This window comes from Homarus americanus, unplaced genomic scaffold (genome assembly GCF_018991925.1).
Source record: "Homarus americanus isolate GMGI-L3 unplaced genomic scaffold, GMGI_Hamer_2.0 scaffold16809, whole genome shotgun sequence".
NCBI lineage: Eukaryota > Metazoa > Arthropoda > Malacostraca > Decapoda > Nephropidae > Homarus > Homarus americanus.
This window is the reverse complement of record NW_024715695.1, coordinates 28024-46192: the sequence shown is the minus strand read 5'-3', so window position 1 is coordinate 46192 and position 18169 is coordinate 28024. Positions and strand designations below refer to the sequence as shown.

At 40.9% G+C, this 18169-nt stretch overlaps 1 protein-coding gene across 7 annotated transcripts; it reads left to right on the top strand.

The window, feature by feature from the left end:
- Positions 1 to 8167: 8167 nt before the first annotated feature.
- LOC121857932 (actin-related protein 2/3 complex subunit 1A-like) lies at positions 8168 to 17825 on the top strand. Of its 7 annotated transcripts, none has more exons than XR_006087299.1 (6): positions 8168 to 8280; positions 8550 to 8740; positions 9809 to 9906; positions 10977 to 11128; positions 11696 to 11810; positions 17788 to 17825. XR_006087299.1 is itself a non-coding variant. In XM_042354179.1 (6 exons), the coding sequence occupies exons 3-6, from the start codon at positions 9840 to 9842 to the stop codon at positions 12133 to 12135; spliced, it is 336 nt and encodes a 111-aa protein (XP_042210113.1). In that variant the 5' UTR covers positions 8168 to 8280; positions 8550 to 8740; positions 9817 to 9839; the 3' UTR covers positions 12136 to 12197. The 7 variants fall into 7 exon arrangements, 5 of the variants coding, with proteins under 5 accessions (XP_042210113.1, XP_042210112.1, XP_042210115.1 ...); XR_006087298.1 differs by lacking the exon at positions 17788 to 17825 and adding an exon at positions 12090 to 12197; XM_042354179.1 differs by lacking the exon at positions 17788 to 17825 and adding an exon at positions 12090 to 12197 and having other exon boundaries at positions 9817 to 9906; positions 11740 to 11810.
- The last annotated feature ends 344 nt before the right edge of the window (positions 17826 to 18169 follow it).

Below are 18169 nucleotides of genomic sequence, written 5' to 3'. Positions count from 1 at the left end.
ACCCTGCTATTCAAAAAAGCTTTGTGTTACAGTATTTTAAAAACAGGTATCAATTTAATACTTCAGTAGTGAGATTTCAAAAACCTTCAAATTAATCTGTGCAAATTGAAAGATGACTGTACTGACCTGCCAAACAGTACAACAACAAAAATGGAAGGATGTGATGACATGAAACCAAAATACAGTACTTTCAGTCATCCTGAGAGCCATCTAGGGCCATATCGGATTGGATTGGATTGGCTTGGCTCCCCTGGTCTCAACGTCATGCTCCAGCACTGAACAAGAGAGTGGGTAATCACCAACTATAATAAGATACTCCTGTAATAGACTTTATATTATTGGCTTGGTCACTAGAGAGATGACACAACTTAGCACTGGGGTCCTCCAAGATAGTCGAGTTTTCAGCTTTTACACTAGACCCATTCATTATTTCAGAAAAACACTGATCTTTATCATCCTTACACTCTGGCACAATGATACAATTTGGCAAGGATTGATCAACACAAGCAACTGCTTTTCCCAGGGTTTCGTTACGAACATGATATGACTTTAAAAGATTGACATGGATAAGGCGTTTTTTCTTACGCCGTTCAGGGGTGCTAATCACATAATTCACGGACCCCTGTTTTTCTAGTACTTCATATGGACCACTGTATTTGGATTTAAAAGGGTGATCATGTAAGGGCAGGAAGGCCAACACCTGCTCCCCCACTTGGAATTCTCTAGGTTTTGCCTTATGGGCCTTATCAAAATGCAGTTTCATTTTCACCTGAGCACACCTTAAGTTGGACTGGACAAGTTCTACAGCCAGACGCAACTTCTCCTTGAATTGGACCACATATGAAGCTAAGGGCGTCGCGCTCTGATCACTCAACCAACACTCTTTTAACACCTTAAGAGGCCCTCGTGCCTCATGTCCATAGACGAGCTGGAAGGGCGAGAATCCTAGCGACTCTTGTTTACTGTCCCGAACAGCAAACAAAAGCAGGTCAACTCCCTCGTCCCAATCCTTCCCAGTCTCCAGACAGAAGGTGTGCAACATGAGTTTTAGTGTCTGGTGAAATCTCTCTACCACCCCGTGACTGAGGGTGATAGGCCGAAGACCTCAACTGCCGGACTCCCAGGGTTTGCATTACCTGATTAAACAACCGGGAAGTAAAATTGGAACCCTGATCTGACTGCACCACTGTAGGAAGGCCTACTTGAGTGAAGAAGTGGGTTAAGGCTTTGATAACATTCTTCGCTGTGATGCGGCGCAAGGGAATGGCTTCAGGATAACGGGGTGCACAATCAATAATGGTTAGCAAGAACTGATGACCACGAGGGATCTTAGGTAAGGGACCGACACAATCTATGACCACCTTACTAAAGGGCTCTTCAATGACTGGGATAGGCTGCAGAGGGAATGGTTTAACACTGGGGTTCGGTTTCCCCGCCACCTGACAATCATGGCAAGTGCGACAGTAAGAGCTGACGTCTTTCTTCATCCTAGGCCAAAAGAACTGGGATAAAATTTTTGCATAAGTCTTCCCAACTCCTAAATGGCCACCCACCCCATCATGAGCGATACTAAGTATGTCCTGCCGCAAAGGTTTGGGAATAACAACTTGATGATGAACAAACCAAGGGTGATTGGCAGGAGAATTGGAGGGACGGAACTTCCGCATTAATACACCAGACCTAGTGTAGTAGCAATTTGATTCTTGCTCAGCTTCTGTCTCAGTAACTGACCTATTGAGAAAACCTACTAGCTCAGGATCCCCTGCTTGTAGCTCAATAAACTTACTCCTAGTGATGGGAGAGGAACCAAAACTAGTGACATCTGGGTTCCTATCTCCATCAGAACTACTCTGGAGGTTATCTGGTTGTGGGGAATCCTCAAAAAATTCACCGAGACCAAGATCAGTATGGTCCGGTTGGATAAGATTATCCTCGGACTTCTCACAGTCCTGGAGGGAAACTTCATCAACTTCACTAGTCTCTTCTACCTCTGTACTGCAGCTCATGCTACGGGTCACAGCACACGCAGGGAACAACCCTGGAAAGTCTACTTCTAACTGCACAGCATTATTCTCGACAGTGGGACAAGATGAGATCACAACATTAGGGAACATCATGTCACCAACGAGGTCATTTCCTATCAATAGAGAGACCCCTTCGACAGGTAAGCTATCTACTACTCCTAACGTGACATAGCCTGACTTTATGGATGACCGCAGGTACACTTGACAAAGGGGAATACGCGACCCACCGGTCAAACCGTTCACAAGCACCCAGCTACCAGTATAGCATGAATCCAGGAATGGAGCAGCTTCTTTAGTAACAAGAGATAAGGCTGAGCCTGTGTCTCTCAAGAGTTTAACAGAAATGGGTTGACTGAATTGATCCAAAGCTAAGGAACCAGGAGAACAAAATGGTTCAAAGGTTGATATCATAGAAGAGGGGGAAGCATTCAGGGCAACAGTCTGACTGAGGGCAGTGACACAGGGCTCCAATAATTTCTCCGATTGCTCAGCCACCCTGACCAAAAGAGTGGGGGATCCTTGGTGAGAGGAATTTCTTTTCTTTAACTTGAGACAGTCGCTGATGACATGTCCTGGCTTCTTACAGTACCTGCAACTAGAGTTTGTCTCACCAGTAGGAGTAGATCCACCTGTCCCATGGACCATGGGCTCACCTGGGGTAGATGATGCAGAACCTGAGGGTCGGGTCGGTATGACAAGAGGCAGGGACCCCGATGTAGATGTTGGTGTGGGCCACTTGAAGGAAGTGAAGGACTGGGACGTGGGAGCATAAGACCTGGAATTTACATTTCTATTAGTTAAGGAATAATGGTCAGCCACTGGACCAGCATCAGCCAGAATACAGATACCTCTCTGATCCAAGTGTGCTCGAATGTCGCCTGGGATACACTTTCAAACCTCCTCTAGCAGGATTAGTTCAACAAGCTTGTCATGTTCTACATGGGCAGACTCACTTTCAATCCACCTCCGACAAAGAACCTGTTTCTGCCTGAAGAACTCCACAAATGTTTGTTTGTCAGTCTTCCGGCAGTTACGGAACTGTTGCCGGTAGGCTTCAGGAACAAGTTTATACGCGCTCAAAACCGCGGACTTAACAAGGGCATAGTCTCGACATTGATCCTCAGAGAGGGCAGAAAACACATCTAATGCCTTACCAGTGAAAGATCTATAAATAAGTTGAGACCATTGAGAAACAGGCCACTTGTTAAGTCGGGCAATTTTCTCAAAAAGAGAGAAGAATTTGTCTGGTTCTTCCTCATTAAATTTAGGAACACTGTTGAGACATTTGTCTACACTGAATGTTGAAGTATTACTACCCTGAGCCAAACCTCGTTGTTTGAGAGTTTCCAGCTCCACCTCGAGTCTCTTGAGTTCAACTTGTAAGGCCAAATTACTTGGTGTAACAATTTCCTCTGAATTTCCCGACGGTTGGGCTATGATTTCATTGTCAATAAGGTAGTTGAGGACAGCCTCTTCTAACCTAGCCTTATTCATGGAAGAGCGGCCTTCTACTTCATAATAAGCAACGAGGGATTGCCACTCTGCCTTAGTAAGCCCCTTCAGTACTTCGGCTGAAGGTGAAGCCAAAAAGCTTTCCAGGTCAAACATGTTGAACTCAAAATCGAGTAGCGAAAAAAAAAGTAACCGTGGCAGCTAAGCTAACTAGCTAGCTAATTAATAATATCAAAATGCAATCAACTGTGAAACACAGCAAGGGATTAACCAAACACCTGGTACACAAGATAAGGGTTAACTCACCAGTAGCTTAAGCAATAACAGGAGCAATATAATTGAACACTGTGAACACAGCAACTTGCATCCAAAAATACTTAGCGATGAAACAACACCTGGCACTTGATAGGACAACAATGGCGGTTAGTTCCGGGAAGGCCCCCACTTGTCGCGATCCCACTACCCTTAATACTTGGGGAGTGAATCCTACCCCAAGTTATTAACAAATAAAGGTACAATTAGGGAACACGGCAATAATTATCTCCACCAAAAACCTACTCAACTAAATGTACTTGAAAAAGTAAGAACAGTTGAAATAAGTGAATCACAAAAGATAATTAATTAATTAATTCGATTTATGTTTTAAAGGGAGTAATGATTAGCAAACATGAATTTAAGGGAATAAGTAATTGTATAATAAAATAAGAGTGATGCCGGAAGGGCGAAAATATACTGTAAGGAGTTAGACCAAACAAATATTACTTAACATTGCACAAGACATACGAAATATATATATACAACAATCACTGCAAAATGATTATCCCTACCAAACAGGAGATTCCTTACCACCAGGATCCCTTCCTAGGCCTAACTAAACGTGTCACTAATACCTGATACCCCTAGGGCATTGCAGAAGGCTGGATAAAGCACTAAGACAAAGGTCAAAGCTTGAGAACAATGGACGCGTCTTACCACTGCCGCGGATTTTCGCAACTGGCGTCGTAGGGACGCCGGTGAGAAGCGTGGGTACCAGGATTGCCAACTCGGATTTTCAAATGTCGCTAGACTGGCACCTAAAAGTAGCTAAATGTCGCTAAATCTTCCATGGAAAGTCGCTAGCTATTATTCCCCCCCTTCAGTAATTTGGTGCAAATTATATTTTCATAATGCCGACTATAATGGACGGAAGAGATAAGGCAGCGAGTGCAATTTCAGCCAGATCATGGTAAGGGTTTTCACCGTTCGCATCTCTGTAATTTGCCACTTCTGACCACAATTTTAGGGTGTTAGATGTTTCTGTCCAGATTGTGTGATGCAGTTTTTTCCACTGGAAATCAATCTTGGTAAGGGTGCTGGAATCTTCTGTAAATAAGTGTGCCAAACCAAGTATATCTGATTTAATAGGCTTCAAGCATTCATCGGCACTCAGAAAAGAAATAGACTGCAGCACACGAATGTTGTCAGGTAAGCGTTGACCAAGTTGTTTTATGAGTTCAACCCGTTCAAATGCATTGTCCCTGTAACCCCGTTGCTATATATTATGGCTCGAAATTAGGAAAACCGAGTTTTCATGGACAGTCCAAAAGTATCCAGAAAGTCGCTAGACTTCTGTGGATATCGCTCTAAAATGTCGCTAGAAAAAAAACAAAAAGCTCTAGATCTAGCTACAAAGTCGCTAAGTTGGCAACTCTGGTGGGTACGCCGGTGGGAAGCGCGTCTTATCTCACGTGATCCAGACATTTGCTAGATATCTTATAAAATTAATTAATACTCTCTTGATTTGAACTTAACAGAGTAAGACAATGATGCATATTAATAACATACATAAATATACAATTAACCTAAGTAACTAAGAACAATAATAATATAATAAATACAATTAACAATTTATTAATAGCTTATATGAAATGTGCCTCATGCTATGCGACTTCCCGCGCTCTACAGGCACGTAACATCATAGAAAAGAATAGGTGGTAACTTGATGTCCAAAACGTAAGGCCGTATCAAGGAACTGCACGTGGAGTCCACTTCAGTCCAAGTTTAAGTTTGGGCCTATTTCCAGTCGTAGAGGATTCTTCTAACTCGTCAGGTGTTGGCAGCAACTGGCAACCGAGATCAACAGACTCTGGCGTCCGAACTCCACAGTAACTCTTGCAGGGTAGTGCCTCGACTAACTCCAGCTTGGGGACGTCGTCAAGGACACGAGCAATGTGGGTCCTGCAATTATATTTCCTTAACATATTAGCTTGATGTAATTTAGGCTCAGAGGAAGGGGGCGAGAACCGTCCAACAAAATCTATGGCTTCCCGAGAAGATGGTTCTGCAATGGGTAAGGGTTCAAGTGGAACAGGACGGACTCTACCCTTGGCGGACATACGTGGGCACTGATCACAACTCCTACAAAAAGCTCTAATATCCGCTCCCATACCTGGCCAGTAAAACTGATCATCAACCTTCCTATAAGTTTTCCTACGAGAACAGTGACTTACAAGAGAGCTCTTGTGAGCTACAGAGAGAATGTTACTACGACAAACATCAGGGACAACAAGTAAAAACCGACCTACTTTAGCTGGTCGCTTGGATGAAACACAAGACCTGTGTAACACCCCATTAATAGAAACAAACTTATAAACCGACCCATCTCTCACCTGATCCTCCTCCCCGGAAGTCACCTTCTCCCTTACCCGCTTCAGAGTGGCACACGAGTGTAGGGGTATCGAGATATTAATGTTGTCTAGCACTCAGGATGGAAGGAAACTCTAATGTGGTTTTCTTGTATAATATATAAGCTGTGTGGTGAGGGGCTGCTTGGTAGAGACGTGCAACGAGCTTGCAGAGCCCCTGAAGATTCTGTTTTGTAAATGCCTGGATGAACAAATGGTCCCCAGTGAATGGAAAGTGGCTTATGTGAGTCCTATCTTCAAGAAGGGCGATAGGCACTCCACGAACAACTATAGACCGGTGAGCCTGACCAGCATAATATGTAAAGTACTTGAGAGTATTATCAGAGATGCAGCGATGGAACATCTACTACGAAACAACCTTGTAAAAGATTGCCAACACGGTTTTATGCCGGGGCGCTCTTGCTTGACACAATTGCTCAAGGTATTGGATATTTGGACCCATATTCTAGAACGGGGTGGTAATATCGACAATATTTACCTAGATTTTGCCAAGGCTTTCGACAGTGTACCCCACGAAAGGCTGAAAATCAAACTGGAAGGGTACGGAATTCGGGGAAATGTCCTAGCGTGGATAGAAGACTTTCTACATGACCGCAAGCAATGTGTGGTGATTAATGGCACGAAATCGTCATCTGTACCTGTAACAAGTGGGGTACCGCAGGGTAGTGTATTGGGCCCGCTGTTGTTTGTTTGTTTCATAAATGATATGCCTGACGTTGTACACTCCTCCATACAAATGTTTGCCGATGACGCCAAGTTATTTCGGGAAATTAAGAACCAAGCGGACTGTGAAGAGCTGCAGAAGGACCTCTGTGGGCTCCAGGAATGGTCGAAGGAATGGCTGCTGAGATTCAATGTCACGAAGTGTAAGAGGATGCACCTGGGGCGTACCAACGGTAAGGAGGCGTACCATATGTCCCAACGGGATGAAGAAAATGTACTAGTTGAGACTGTGTGTGAGAAGGACCTAGGTGTGTATGTTGACAATGAGCTGAAGTTCTCGGGCCATTGTGAGAAGAAGGTAAATCAGGCAAATAAATTATTGGGTCTTATAAGAAGGTCGTTCAGATATCTAGACGGTCCGTCCCTCGTGACGATCTTCAGGAGTGAAGTGCTTCCCCATCTGGAGTACTGTCACCCCATCTGGTCCCCGAGATATGCTAGGGACTGTCAGTTGGTTGAAAATGTTCAAAGGAGGGCCGCCAAACTGGTGCCTGCACTTCGGCATCTCAGCTACCCTGAGAGATTGGAGCGCCTGAACTTGCCTAGCTTATACTACAGACGGGCAAGGGGGGACCTAGTTGAGGTTTATAAGCATCTCAGGGGGCACTACTCAGTTGAGTGTCCTTACTTGGAGCTGGCGGACGCTCGCCCCACAAGGGGTCACAGCTCAAGATTGAAGAAGCCGCAAGTCCGGAAAACCGTGAGGGCAAACTTTTTCGGAGTGAGGGTTGTAAACTCTTGGAACAATCTACCAGAGAGTGTTGTGACGGCACCGAGTGTGAGCTCTTTCAAGAGAAGACTTGACCAACACTGGAGCGGGTTCAGGTACATTCAGGAGCCGGTGCATGCCCAGTATTTGCCAACAGTGCGTGACAGAGACGTGACCGATCGCCCGGGCGGCTAGCGAGCCGACCTTTTGGTGAAGAATATAAAGGAAAAGAGACGTGACCGATCGCCCAAGCGGCTAACAAGCCGATCAGTGGCGAAGAGGATAAAAGTAAAAAAAAAAGTAAAAGTAACCACTTGTGCACTGGGTCCACACTCTGCTGAATAAAATTGTCTGGCATTAGCTGAATAAAATATTAAAAGTGGTTTCCAAATACAGGGTAGTGAGGAGGTTAAAAAGGAAAAAAGCATTGTAGATGAATGCAAATGCTCGGTTCTTAATTTCCCGAAATAACTTGGCGCCATCGGCAAACATTTGTATGGAGGAGTGTGTGTGGTATGAGGAACTCCAGAGACAACCATTTTGTGATATAGAATATTATTGATATGGATATGTATTTTTGTAAGCTTCGAGGAGGAAAACGTAATTATGTCTTGTGAATCCGCGCTAGAACGAATATGGGGGGGGAGAGACGCCATGGCGTTGTTTACATCCCGGGGCCCAGTAGCAGGTATGTCCCACGTATTTCTTTGCTCTGTTAGAGTGTGTTTGATAGATTGAGCATAATAAATGTTATATGAAGAATGTGATGATCTCGTGGAGGTAGTTTGTAAGCCAGAATAAGGCTAATTCTAGCGTTGCTCTCCAGACATTCACCCTGGAGTGAGTCTACACCACGGGTTTATTATGTATTGTTTAATTCCTACTACTGTGTGGTACCCCTATGACAACAGTTGATGCTTGTTTTGTATGTATAATAACTAGTTATGTCTGATCTAGGTCCCAGCCTCTTCCTTCTCGGGTGATTTCTAGAGTAAATAATTGAGAGAAGACTACAAGTGTGTCCCATCCCTGAATTGGGAGTTCCCTGCTTTGTGCTTTTAAGTCAGGCCAACAGGTTGAGACTCAAGCTGTTTTGGTCAGGACTTGAGGATGTTGACCAGAGTCCGCTAATATCCTTCAATATTTAGGTAAGTAGAAGGAACTCTTTTTTTTGTTCCATGTATTTTGATAATATATAACAAATTAACTTCCTAATAGCATGAAAGAAGTTATTGTAGGTCGTAGTTATGGCGGAAGACGTGAGGGGACAGCCCCGCCTACTGTAAATGATTCATCGCCTTTAACCAATAATTCGTATATCTATGATAATAATTATATACATTGGTCATGTAATTGGTGAAAGATTTATATTTGTACTGTAATATCCATGTAGATACTGTTTTAGTTAATGGATACAGATGGTTGCCACTTTATTTACGGTAAGAAATTAAAGTTAATCTTATATTTAACGGGTATAAAGGTATTCTTTGAAGAGATGACTAAAACCAGCAGGTGTTGTTCAATTTCTTTCATTTTTTCAATATGTTCTTACCATTATGATATATTTTAAAATCTAGGTGACATTTACTAGAACCTATTAAAACCTGATATATTTATATAGTTTTATTTATGACTTGTGTAAGTTTTATAATTTATTTAGTGAATTTTCGATCTTGCACTGGTATTTCTCTCACTGTTATTAATATGTTTTTCGTAATGTTTAGACAATCTAAGACATTTTTCTTTTGTGACATTTCCGCCGGAAATTAAGGATAACCGAGATATTAATTTTTCAATATTATTAGATTTGGTCATTCACGAGTGTTGTCATTTGTTGTTTACGTCTCACGGAGGTCTGACCGCCCGTCGCGCAGTGCTCCTTACCTCCGTGTTGGATTCTTAAGCATCTACAGCGCATGTGTGGGGGGTGGTGTGGGAGTTTCTTATTGGCTATAGGAGACTTATAATTGGGCGAGAGTTTTACGTCAATTGCAGATTTTCGTCGGAAAAATAGTGTTAGGTTAGTTAAGGTTAGGTTTGGTTTTGTTAGTTTGTTGGTTTTTTATTTATGTGATTTACCCAAAGAACTATTGATTTCCGGCTGAAATTAATATTAAATTTGTTCGAAACTCATCGAGTAACATTGAAAAAACATATTTTTAATATCTGAACAAAGACCGGTGCATTTGTGAAAATTTACCATTTATTTTACACAGTGTTACAGACACCTGCTCCAAGTGATACGCCATGACAGAAGTGTTCCGGTTCGGCCTCGTGCCCATCGCTTGTCGTGCCCGGAATGAGGACCGCAGCCGTGAGTACCGACCTATATGAAGTTAAATAGCACTTGCCTGGCAGGTAAATTGCCATCTAATTTTCAAACTGAGTTGTATCGGTATCACTTTTCTAGAAGAAGTTTTTGTAATATTTGATGATCTCCCACCAATCACATTTCAGGATGCAATCATTCTGCTAAGTTCTAAAATAGATATGTTAGGTCTCACCATTACCTATAATATGTCATGGAAGCCACACATCCACAACATTGCTAAAACTGCCTTCCGAAAGCTGGGAATGCTGTACAGATGCCGTAGCTACTTTACTCCTGAGCAGTTGCTTCAGTTTATAAGAGATTCATTTGTCCTAACTTGGAGTACTGTGCTCATATCGAGGGTGGCTCTTCTTCTGTCCAACTGTTAGATAAGGTGGAATCAAAGGCATTTCATCTTATTGACTCTCCTCCTTTAATTGATAATCTTTCATCCCTTTCTCTTTGCTTCAATGTTGCTTCACTCTCTTTTTTACAGGTACTTTAATGGCCAATGTTTGGTGGATTTGGCATCCCGTGTACTGCCGGCAAGGCCGTGGACTTGTAACGCTCGTATTGCCCGTGGTGCCCACAGTTTCTCTGTGGGCAATTCAATTTCTTTTTACTCTTATTTTTTTTGCCCCCTAGGCCCCATTGTGGTTCAATGACCTGTTGCTGGGTGGCCTATTCCCCGTAAAAAAATAAAAAATAAAAATAAAAAATAAATGCAACCACAGAATTCTGGAAGATTAGATTAGGTTATTCTTTGGTTGCTGTAATCTGCAATTTTACCTAAGTTTTCAGCCAGACAGCTGTCATAATACAGCATAATCACTGGGGGGGGGGTTCAGTCCTCTTTTTTATACCTGAGCAGGACTGGTTTCCTCTTCTGGTCATAACATGTTCAAAGCTTCTGATCTCTCCCAGTTTGTACCAGAAAGTAGGTGGAGTTAATTTTATTTTATTTTTTTTTTCATTGTTAGGTTTAGATTTTATTTAGCTACTTAGCTTCTCTGTAGTTTTGTTTTGTTTCTCTAGTTTTGCAACCTCAGTGCATGTGTGTGTATTTCTTACAGAAGTGGCATTGAGTCTCAACAACAATGAAGTGAATATATATGGCAGAGCTGCATCAGAGTGGAAGCTTCAGGAAACACTCCAGGGTCATGATCTGCGTGTCACAGGCATTGACTGGGCTCCCAGCACCAATCGCATTGTTACATGTGGAGCAGTAAGTTTACTGTGTATTTATTTAACCTTTTCATGTGGTTAAGGCATAAATAATTTAAGACTTTAACTTTATCTTTTTTGGTTCAGTTAGTTTTGTATTGTAGCATATACATTTTTTCACTCTATGGTTGTACTTAACAGATCTATCAACCACACTTTTTACTTAGCAAGTGGAGTGGAACTTATAACAACCCTCACGAGCAGCTGATATTTTCTATGTTGTGTTATATAGTTCCTGGTAATAATGGGAAGCTATTCTTGGTGTGAAGGTTTGTACTGATTGTGTCACCTTAACCACTTGTGCACTGGGTCCACACTCTGCTGAATAAAATTGTCTGGCATTAGCCGAATAAAATATTAAAAGTGGTTTCCAAATACAGGGTAGTGAGGAGGTTAAAAAGGAAAAAAGCATTGTAGATGAATGCAAATGCTCGGTTCTTAATTTCCCGAAATAACTTGGCGCCATCGGCAAACATTTGTATGGAGGAGTGTGTGTGGTATGAGGAACTCCAGAGATAACCATTTTGTGATATAGAATATTATTGATATGGATATGTATTTTTGTAAGCTTCGAGGAGGAAAACGTAATTTTGTCTTGTGAATCCGCGCTAGAACGAATATGCATCCCAGCCGGGGGGGGAGAGACGCCATGGCGTTGTTTACATCCCGGGGCCCAGTAGCAGGTATGTCCCACGTATTTCTTTGCTCTGTTAGAGTGTGTTTGATAGATTGAGCATAATAAATGTTATATGAAGAATGTGATGATCTCGTGGAGGTAGTTTGTAAGCCAGAATAAGGCTAATTCTAGCGTTGCTCTCCAGACATTCACCCTGGAGTGAGTCTACACCACCCCCTGTGTTGGGTTTATTATGTATTGTTTAATTCCTACTACTGTGTGGTACCCATATGACAACAGTTGATGCTTGTTTTGTAAGTATAATAACTAGTTATGTCTGATCTAGGTCCCAGCCTCTTCCTTCTCGGGTGATTTCTAGAGTAAATAATTGAGAGAAGACTACAAGTGTGTCCCATCCCTGAATTGGAAGTTCCCTGCTTTGTGCTTTGTTACACATGTATATATCTATATCTATATATATATATATATATATATATATATATATATATATATATATATATATATATATATATATATATATATATATATATATATATATATATATATATATATATATATATATATATATATATATATACATACATACATACATACATACATACAGTCGGCCCTTAACATACGCGGGTGTTAGGTTTGAGAGATACCCGTGAATGTTAAAAATCCGTGTACTTTTGCCCCCCCCCCCCTGAAAAACCCCTGGCCCCCCATGTCCTTATTTACCATATATACCTGTGTGTAGTTCGAGTTTTTAAGACCAAATTATTTGGCAAAAAATTGGAGGTCGACCTCTAAACGGCTAATAGTTTCGTTAGGTTGAAAAATATTTACCATAACTACCAGTAAACTATGGAAACGACGCACCACCAGCTGTGAGTGTCGGTACAGTTGCCAGGGCAGATCTCTTGCGTCATCATAGGAAGCCCAAAGTAGCCAAATGCATGGTATGGTATACACAGGACGATGTAAAACAAAGTATTCATTTTTTAAAGTTTATTTATAGATACTGTACATCAATTTTTGTTCATTACATTTGAAACATCAATCTTTGTTAATTAAATTTGAAACAAGTACAGTAGTTTTGTTGAAACGTAATGTACAGTATTTAATATTAAAATGCAAAAAGAGCTATAAAATCAATTAATACTGTACACCCGTAATGTACTGGCTGGCATCTCCACTCGTCCCTGCTGCCGCCAGTCACCGCTCGTCCCCGCTCTATGCCTCCGCCTCCTCCACATCGTCACTACTGTTGTATTACAATAATATTCTATCCTAATTCACTTGAATAAATACTACAATACCATATTTCTGAATATTTTCATTAAAATCCATCAAAATCATTTTCCTTGTCATCGTCTTAAGCACCAAACAGCTCTTCCCAGTCTTCTCCTTGAACAGGGCTAGAGGGTACGTGTTTTTCAAATCGTTTTCAATTAAAAAAATGTTACAGCACATGTATATTTTACCTAAACTGCACCTGAATGAATATATTCTCAGAAAAAAATAGTAGTTTTGCTGAAACGTGGTGTATTTCAATGTAAAATAGGATAAAATACATGATGAAAACAAAAGACTTTACCTAACCTTCCGATGTTCAAGATATGTTACTCGTTTTTTTAATAGTTTTTGGTTTAAATACTGTTATATTACAATGATATTCTATTCATACTGTGCTTGATATACTACATTCACGGAAATGTAATATTTTTGCTGAAATGACGTCCGTATTACAGTGGAAAGTGGGATAAAATCGTGACGAAAACAATGACTTTCGCTTTCTTTCGTTCAAAAGATGTTACCGTAATCGCTTTTCGAATGGTTTTCAGTAAAAAACTGTTGCATCACAAGTGAATTAGGATTGAATATTATTGTATTACAACAGTTTTTTAACTGAAAACCATTCAAAAAGCGATTACGGTAACATCTTTTGAACGAAAGAAAGTGAAAGTCATTGCTTTCGTCACTTTCCACTGTAATACCTACGTCATTTCAGCAAAATATTACATTTCCATATTCTCAGAAATAAATAGTAGTTTTGATGAAACGTAATGCATTTCAATGTAAATTAGGATAAACTACACGAAAACAAAAGACTTTACCTAACCTTTTGTGAAATGGTAATACTAAGAGATTCTTATGGTCATGGGTGGGCTTGGGATTGGTTCTATAGAAAGATTTCTTAGTAATGTTAAGGCATTTGTCTATGAAAGATCTAGGGTACTGAAGGTTCAAGCCAATATTATAGATATATTTATATTCCTCATCAATAAATTCCGGGCTGCAAATTCTCAAAGCACATAAAAACAATGATGAAAATACTGACTGTTTGACTATTATGGTGGGCAGAATAATAATGAATGTATGAACACACATGAGTATGTTTCCTATAAATACTGAACTTAAAGGTGTTACCTATTCTGCGGATCAGACAGTCTAGTAAAGGCAATTTACAGTCATGCTCTAATTCCACAGTGAATTTGAGCAAGGGGGCTAAGTTGTTAAGTTGTGGCAGTTGAAAAGAAACTATTAAGTAATATTTTACCACCTTCAGCAGTCTGGTTTAGATATGTTGATGATGTATTCTGTCTCTGGCCATGTAATGAGGACCTAAAAGCATTCCTGCCACAACTTAACAACTTTGCCCCCTCGATCAAATTCACTGTGGAATTAGAGCCACATTTTATCAAAAGCTTTTGATACGTCTCTGAGAACAATATTGCACTGGTTTTTATTGCTGACGGCGTTAGCTATTGATTCTCAAATTAATGCAATAGCCGTGTTTGTGCCTCGGTTCTTTCGGAATCCGTGTTGTCTGGGGTTATATTTGTTTTCCTGTTCTAGATAGTTTCTGAGTCTGCTGTTGACTATTTTTTCTAGTATTTTCCCTGGTGTTTCTAATAAGGATATAGGTCTGGGGAAGTGTCCTGTTGCTAGTGAAGCGTTAAAGATCTGTGGGTATGTTTTGAAGGACTGTTTTGTTTGTCTGACTTAGTCCAGGTGCTTTATTTTTAAAACTGGTTATTATGTTTCTTATGTCTTTGTGGTGATTGGCAAGGTTAATGTGTCTGCACTGATTAGTATGTTGAGGTCTATTGTTCTTGGTGGTTGCCATTTCTGTGTGTTTAGTGTAAGGTGTGTTGTTACCATCTGTTCTGTTACTCTACAATAGTTTCTGTTTCTTCTTCTGTCATTTTATATATGTTGCTCCAGAAATTTCTGAAGATCAGTTCTTTTTCTACAGATTCTCTAGCTTTTACCCCGTTGTCGTAAGATGGCTGTTATCTATGGAGTTAGTGCCCATTAGTTTTTTGTTTTACTCCAGAAAAATTTTGGGTTGTGATAATCGGCCTCTGTGTTTGTGATTATCTGGTTCCATTTGTCGTTGTGTGATTGTTTACATATTTCTTTCAGCTCTTCCTTTAGGTTTCTGAAGAGAGTTATTGTTTCTTGGTTCCAGCCGTGTGTATTTGTATGTTCTAGTATATTATTCAGTCTTGTCTGGATTATCTTCTGTTCGTGTGTTAATTGTGCGTGGGGTAGTGTGCGGTAAGTTGTTTTGGGGGTGTTATTTTCCATGGCTGTGGTGACTTTAGAGTACCATGTTTCCAGGGCTATGTCAATGTCTGCTGTGTTTTTATGTTGATGTATTTGTTCGTTTGTGTTGAGTTCTGCCTTAAAACCCTCCCAGTTTGCTCTGTTGAAAGAGAATCTAGGGATGGAGGGGATTTGTATTGGTGATGTTGATAGAGTGATAATTATGGGCAGGTGATCGCTAGTGGTGGTTGGTCCAGGTTTCATGTGTGAATTCAAATGGTGGTGTCTATTGGTCAAAACCATATCCGGCTTCCCGGTGCTTCCTGCAGCTATGTAGGTTTCGAAATCTGGGCCCAGGTGTGTGATGTTGCCGTTTTCTAATAGGTCGTGTATAATCTTCCCCCTTGGGTTTCTGGTTCTGTGTCCGAGTATGGTGTGTGTCGCATTTAAGTTTCCTATAAAATACTGTATGCTGGTGTGTTACGTCTCATTAGTTTTAGTAAGTCGCCGGTCGGGAATGTTTGTCGTCGGCAAGGTAAATATGTTGTTCCGATTGTTATTGGGCCTTTAGTTGTGTTGATTTCGACTGCTAAGAAGTAGGTTTGGAAATTGTCTATGAGTGTATGTTCAGTTGATGTGTGTAATAGTTGAAGAGTTTTATTTTGTCACTGTTTTTCCGTCGGTGTGAGTTTATGAGAATTATGTCTGGGTCTATGCTGTTGTATATGTTTGTCAGTTCTGTTTTTCTTGTATGTGTCCAGGCCAGGACGTTGTGTTGTATTATTTTCTGTGTTCTGTTTTGCGTAATCGTGGGTCGCATGAACTTGACGCGTGTTGTTCGGTTGCTCGGGTCTCTCCGGGGGAGAGTCTCTCTCTCTTCTCCTTCAGTCCTGTTCTTATTTTCTTGAATTTTGATAAGTCTACGTTCTCGATTTTGTTGTATTTGCTGCTTATTTTTCCTCCACGTATTAGTGTTTCTATGAGTCCCTCTTCATATGTGTATTTGGTTGTTCCTTCTTTAATATCTTTTAACAATCTCTCATTTGTTACAGGGAGTTGACCGAGTAAAACCTGATTCCTATGCTGTCTCCGACGTCGGCCGGCCGTTGACCGGTGGGGTTCTCTCTACGTGGTCTTGCTGGTGTTGACTTAGCTGATTGGTTGGTTGTGTTCTCTAGGGTCTTGTGGTTATTTGGGAGTGGGTTGTATCCATTGCAGTCTCTGCTCCTGTGCAATTTTCTTGTTGTGTTATTTTATCTTCCCTTTCTTTGCTGGTGATTCCTAGACTGTTTTTGGTTATTATTTTGAAAATGTCTGCTGATGGGGCATTGTGTGGGAAGTTTACCTGTGGTAGGTTGTTCGCTGCAAACATTTCTCTGATAGTTTTTCCGAATGTTCCCGTGTTAGCCACGTTGATTATGTGGGCATGTATCGGTGTGGCTAGTGTGGTGAAGGGTAGACCCTCGTTAAAACGGACCCCTTTAATCCCGATATCGGACGAAATCTGAATTAAGCGAGGGACTGTCCGTGTCAAATTTCTGGTTCTGGGATTGTCCGATAGATGGCGCGTGCGTGCCATCTGTAGTGTCTTGCAACTTTGTTATTGCAGCATAGGTTTTGGTTGGGTCAGTTTCTATATGTTTGTTCGATTTTTCCTTTTCCTTCATGTCTTTGATGATATCCTTCCTTACTGGGCATCGTGCTGCCAAAGTGTGGTGATGTCCTTTGCAGTTCGGGCATTTTGAATTTTCATTACGTGTGTCTTTAACTTCCATATTTTCATACGTGGTACAGTTTTGTATCAACTGTGGTCAGGTCTTCTTCATGAGAGTGCTCTTTGTACAGCACAGCTTAAGCATTCATTAGTTATTTTTGACAGATAAATAGTTATAAAGGATAGATCCTGAAATCCTGTTTGATAATAGAGCCTAAAAAGAATTAATGAGATCCCATCCTCCTCCTTTGATGTCATCATAAGAGGTCAGTGGATTATGTGGGGTTGATTCTTCTTCCCACTCAGTGATAAAGTCTGACAAGTAAATAATTGGTAACTCATGTGCTGTGAAACCTTGAGAGTGATTTCCATACCTTCCAAGCCACCATGGACAACCTTGCCTTGTCAAACATCTGATCATGGGACATGGTTAGGGGGAAGTTGGCTGATGGTCAGTTTAGCCCTAATCACTCTAGTTTAGAGCTTCCAAGGGTTCCAAGCCCTCAAAGTTTGGTGGACACATTTACAAGTTAATCTTTATGATGTTATTAAAAGACATTATGCAGCTTAGAGAGCTGCCATCAGGTAATCATGGCTAATGCACACAACTGTGGGAAATGGACATGAAATGTTGGAGATGATTATGATGATATCAGCCTTTTCCTGCTATGGGTGGAGAGCAACTGAAACAAGTTGTCTTCACTCCTTCTACTTTATAGTTAAGATTTCAATTGTGTTTAATTACCTGTTTCTGAAAGAGACTTTCTTGTTGCAGGTGACCTTCCTGGAAATTACCGAGACTTAGTGTGCTTTGAAAAAGTCCTCTGGAGAGTGGGTCCAGGACTTACATCTGCAAACTTCCTGTTTCTTGGGTTGAGGTGAGTGTTCTTCTTTACTGACAACATGTTTGTTTATTTCTGTGAATTAATATGTAGTAATATCTAGATAATATGCATGTTATAATAAAATTTTGGATAAAATTAGAGCAATACAGTCATGGGGCGGGGCATCTTTTCTCACCTGAGAAAAAAATGCACTACAGATGCTCCTCTACTTGCAAAAGAGTTACATTCTTGAGTCTTGTTTGTAAGTCCAACTTTACTCCTGTAGATACCAAACTTATTGTAAAAACTGAAAAGATTATGGATATTTAGCCC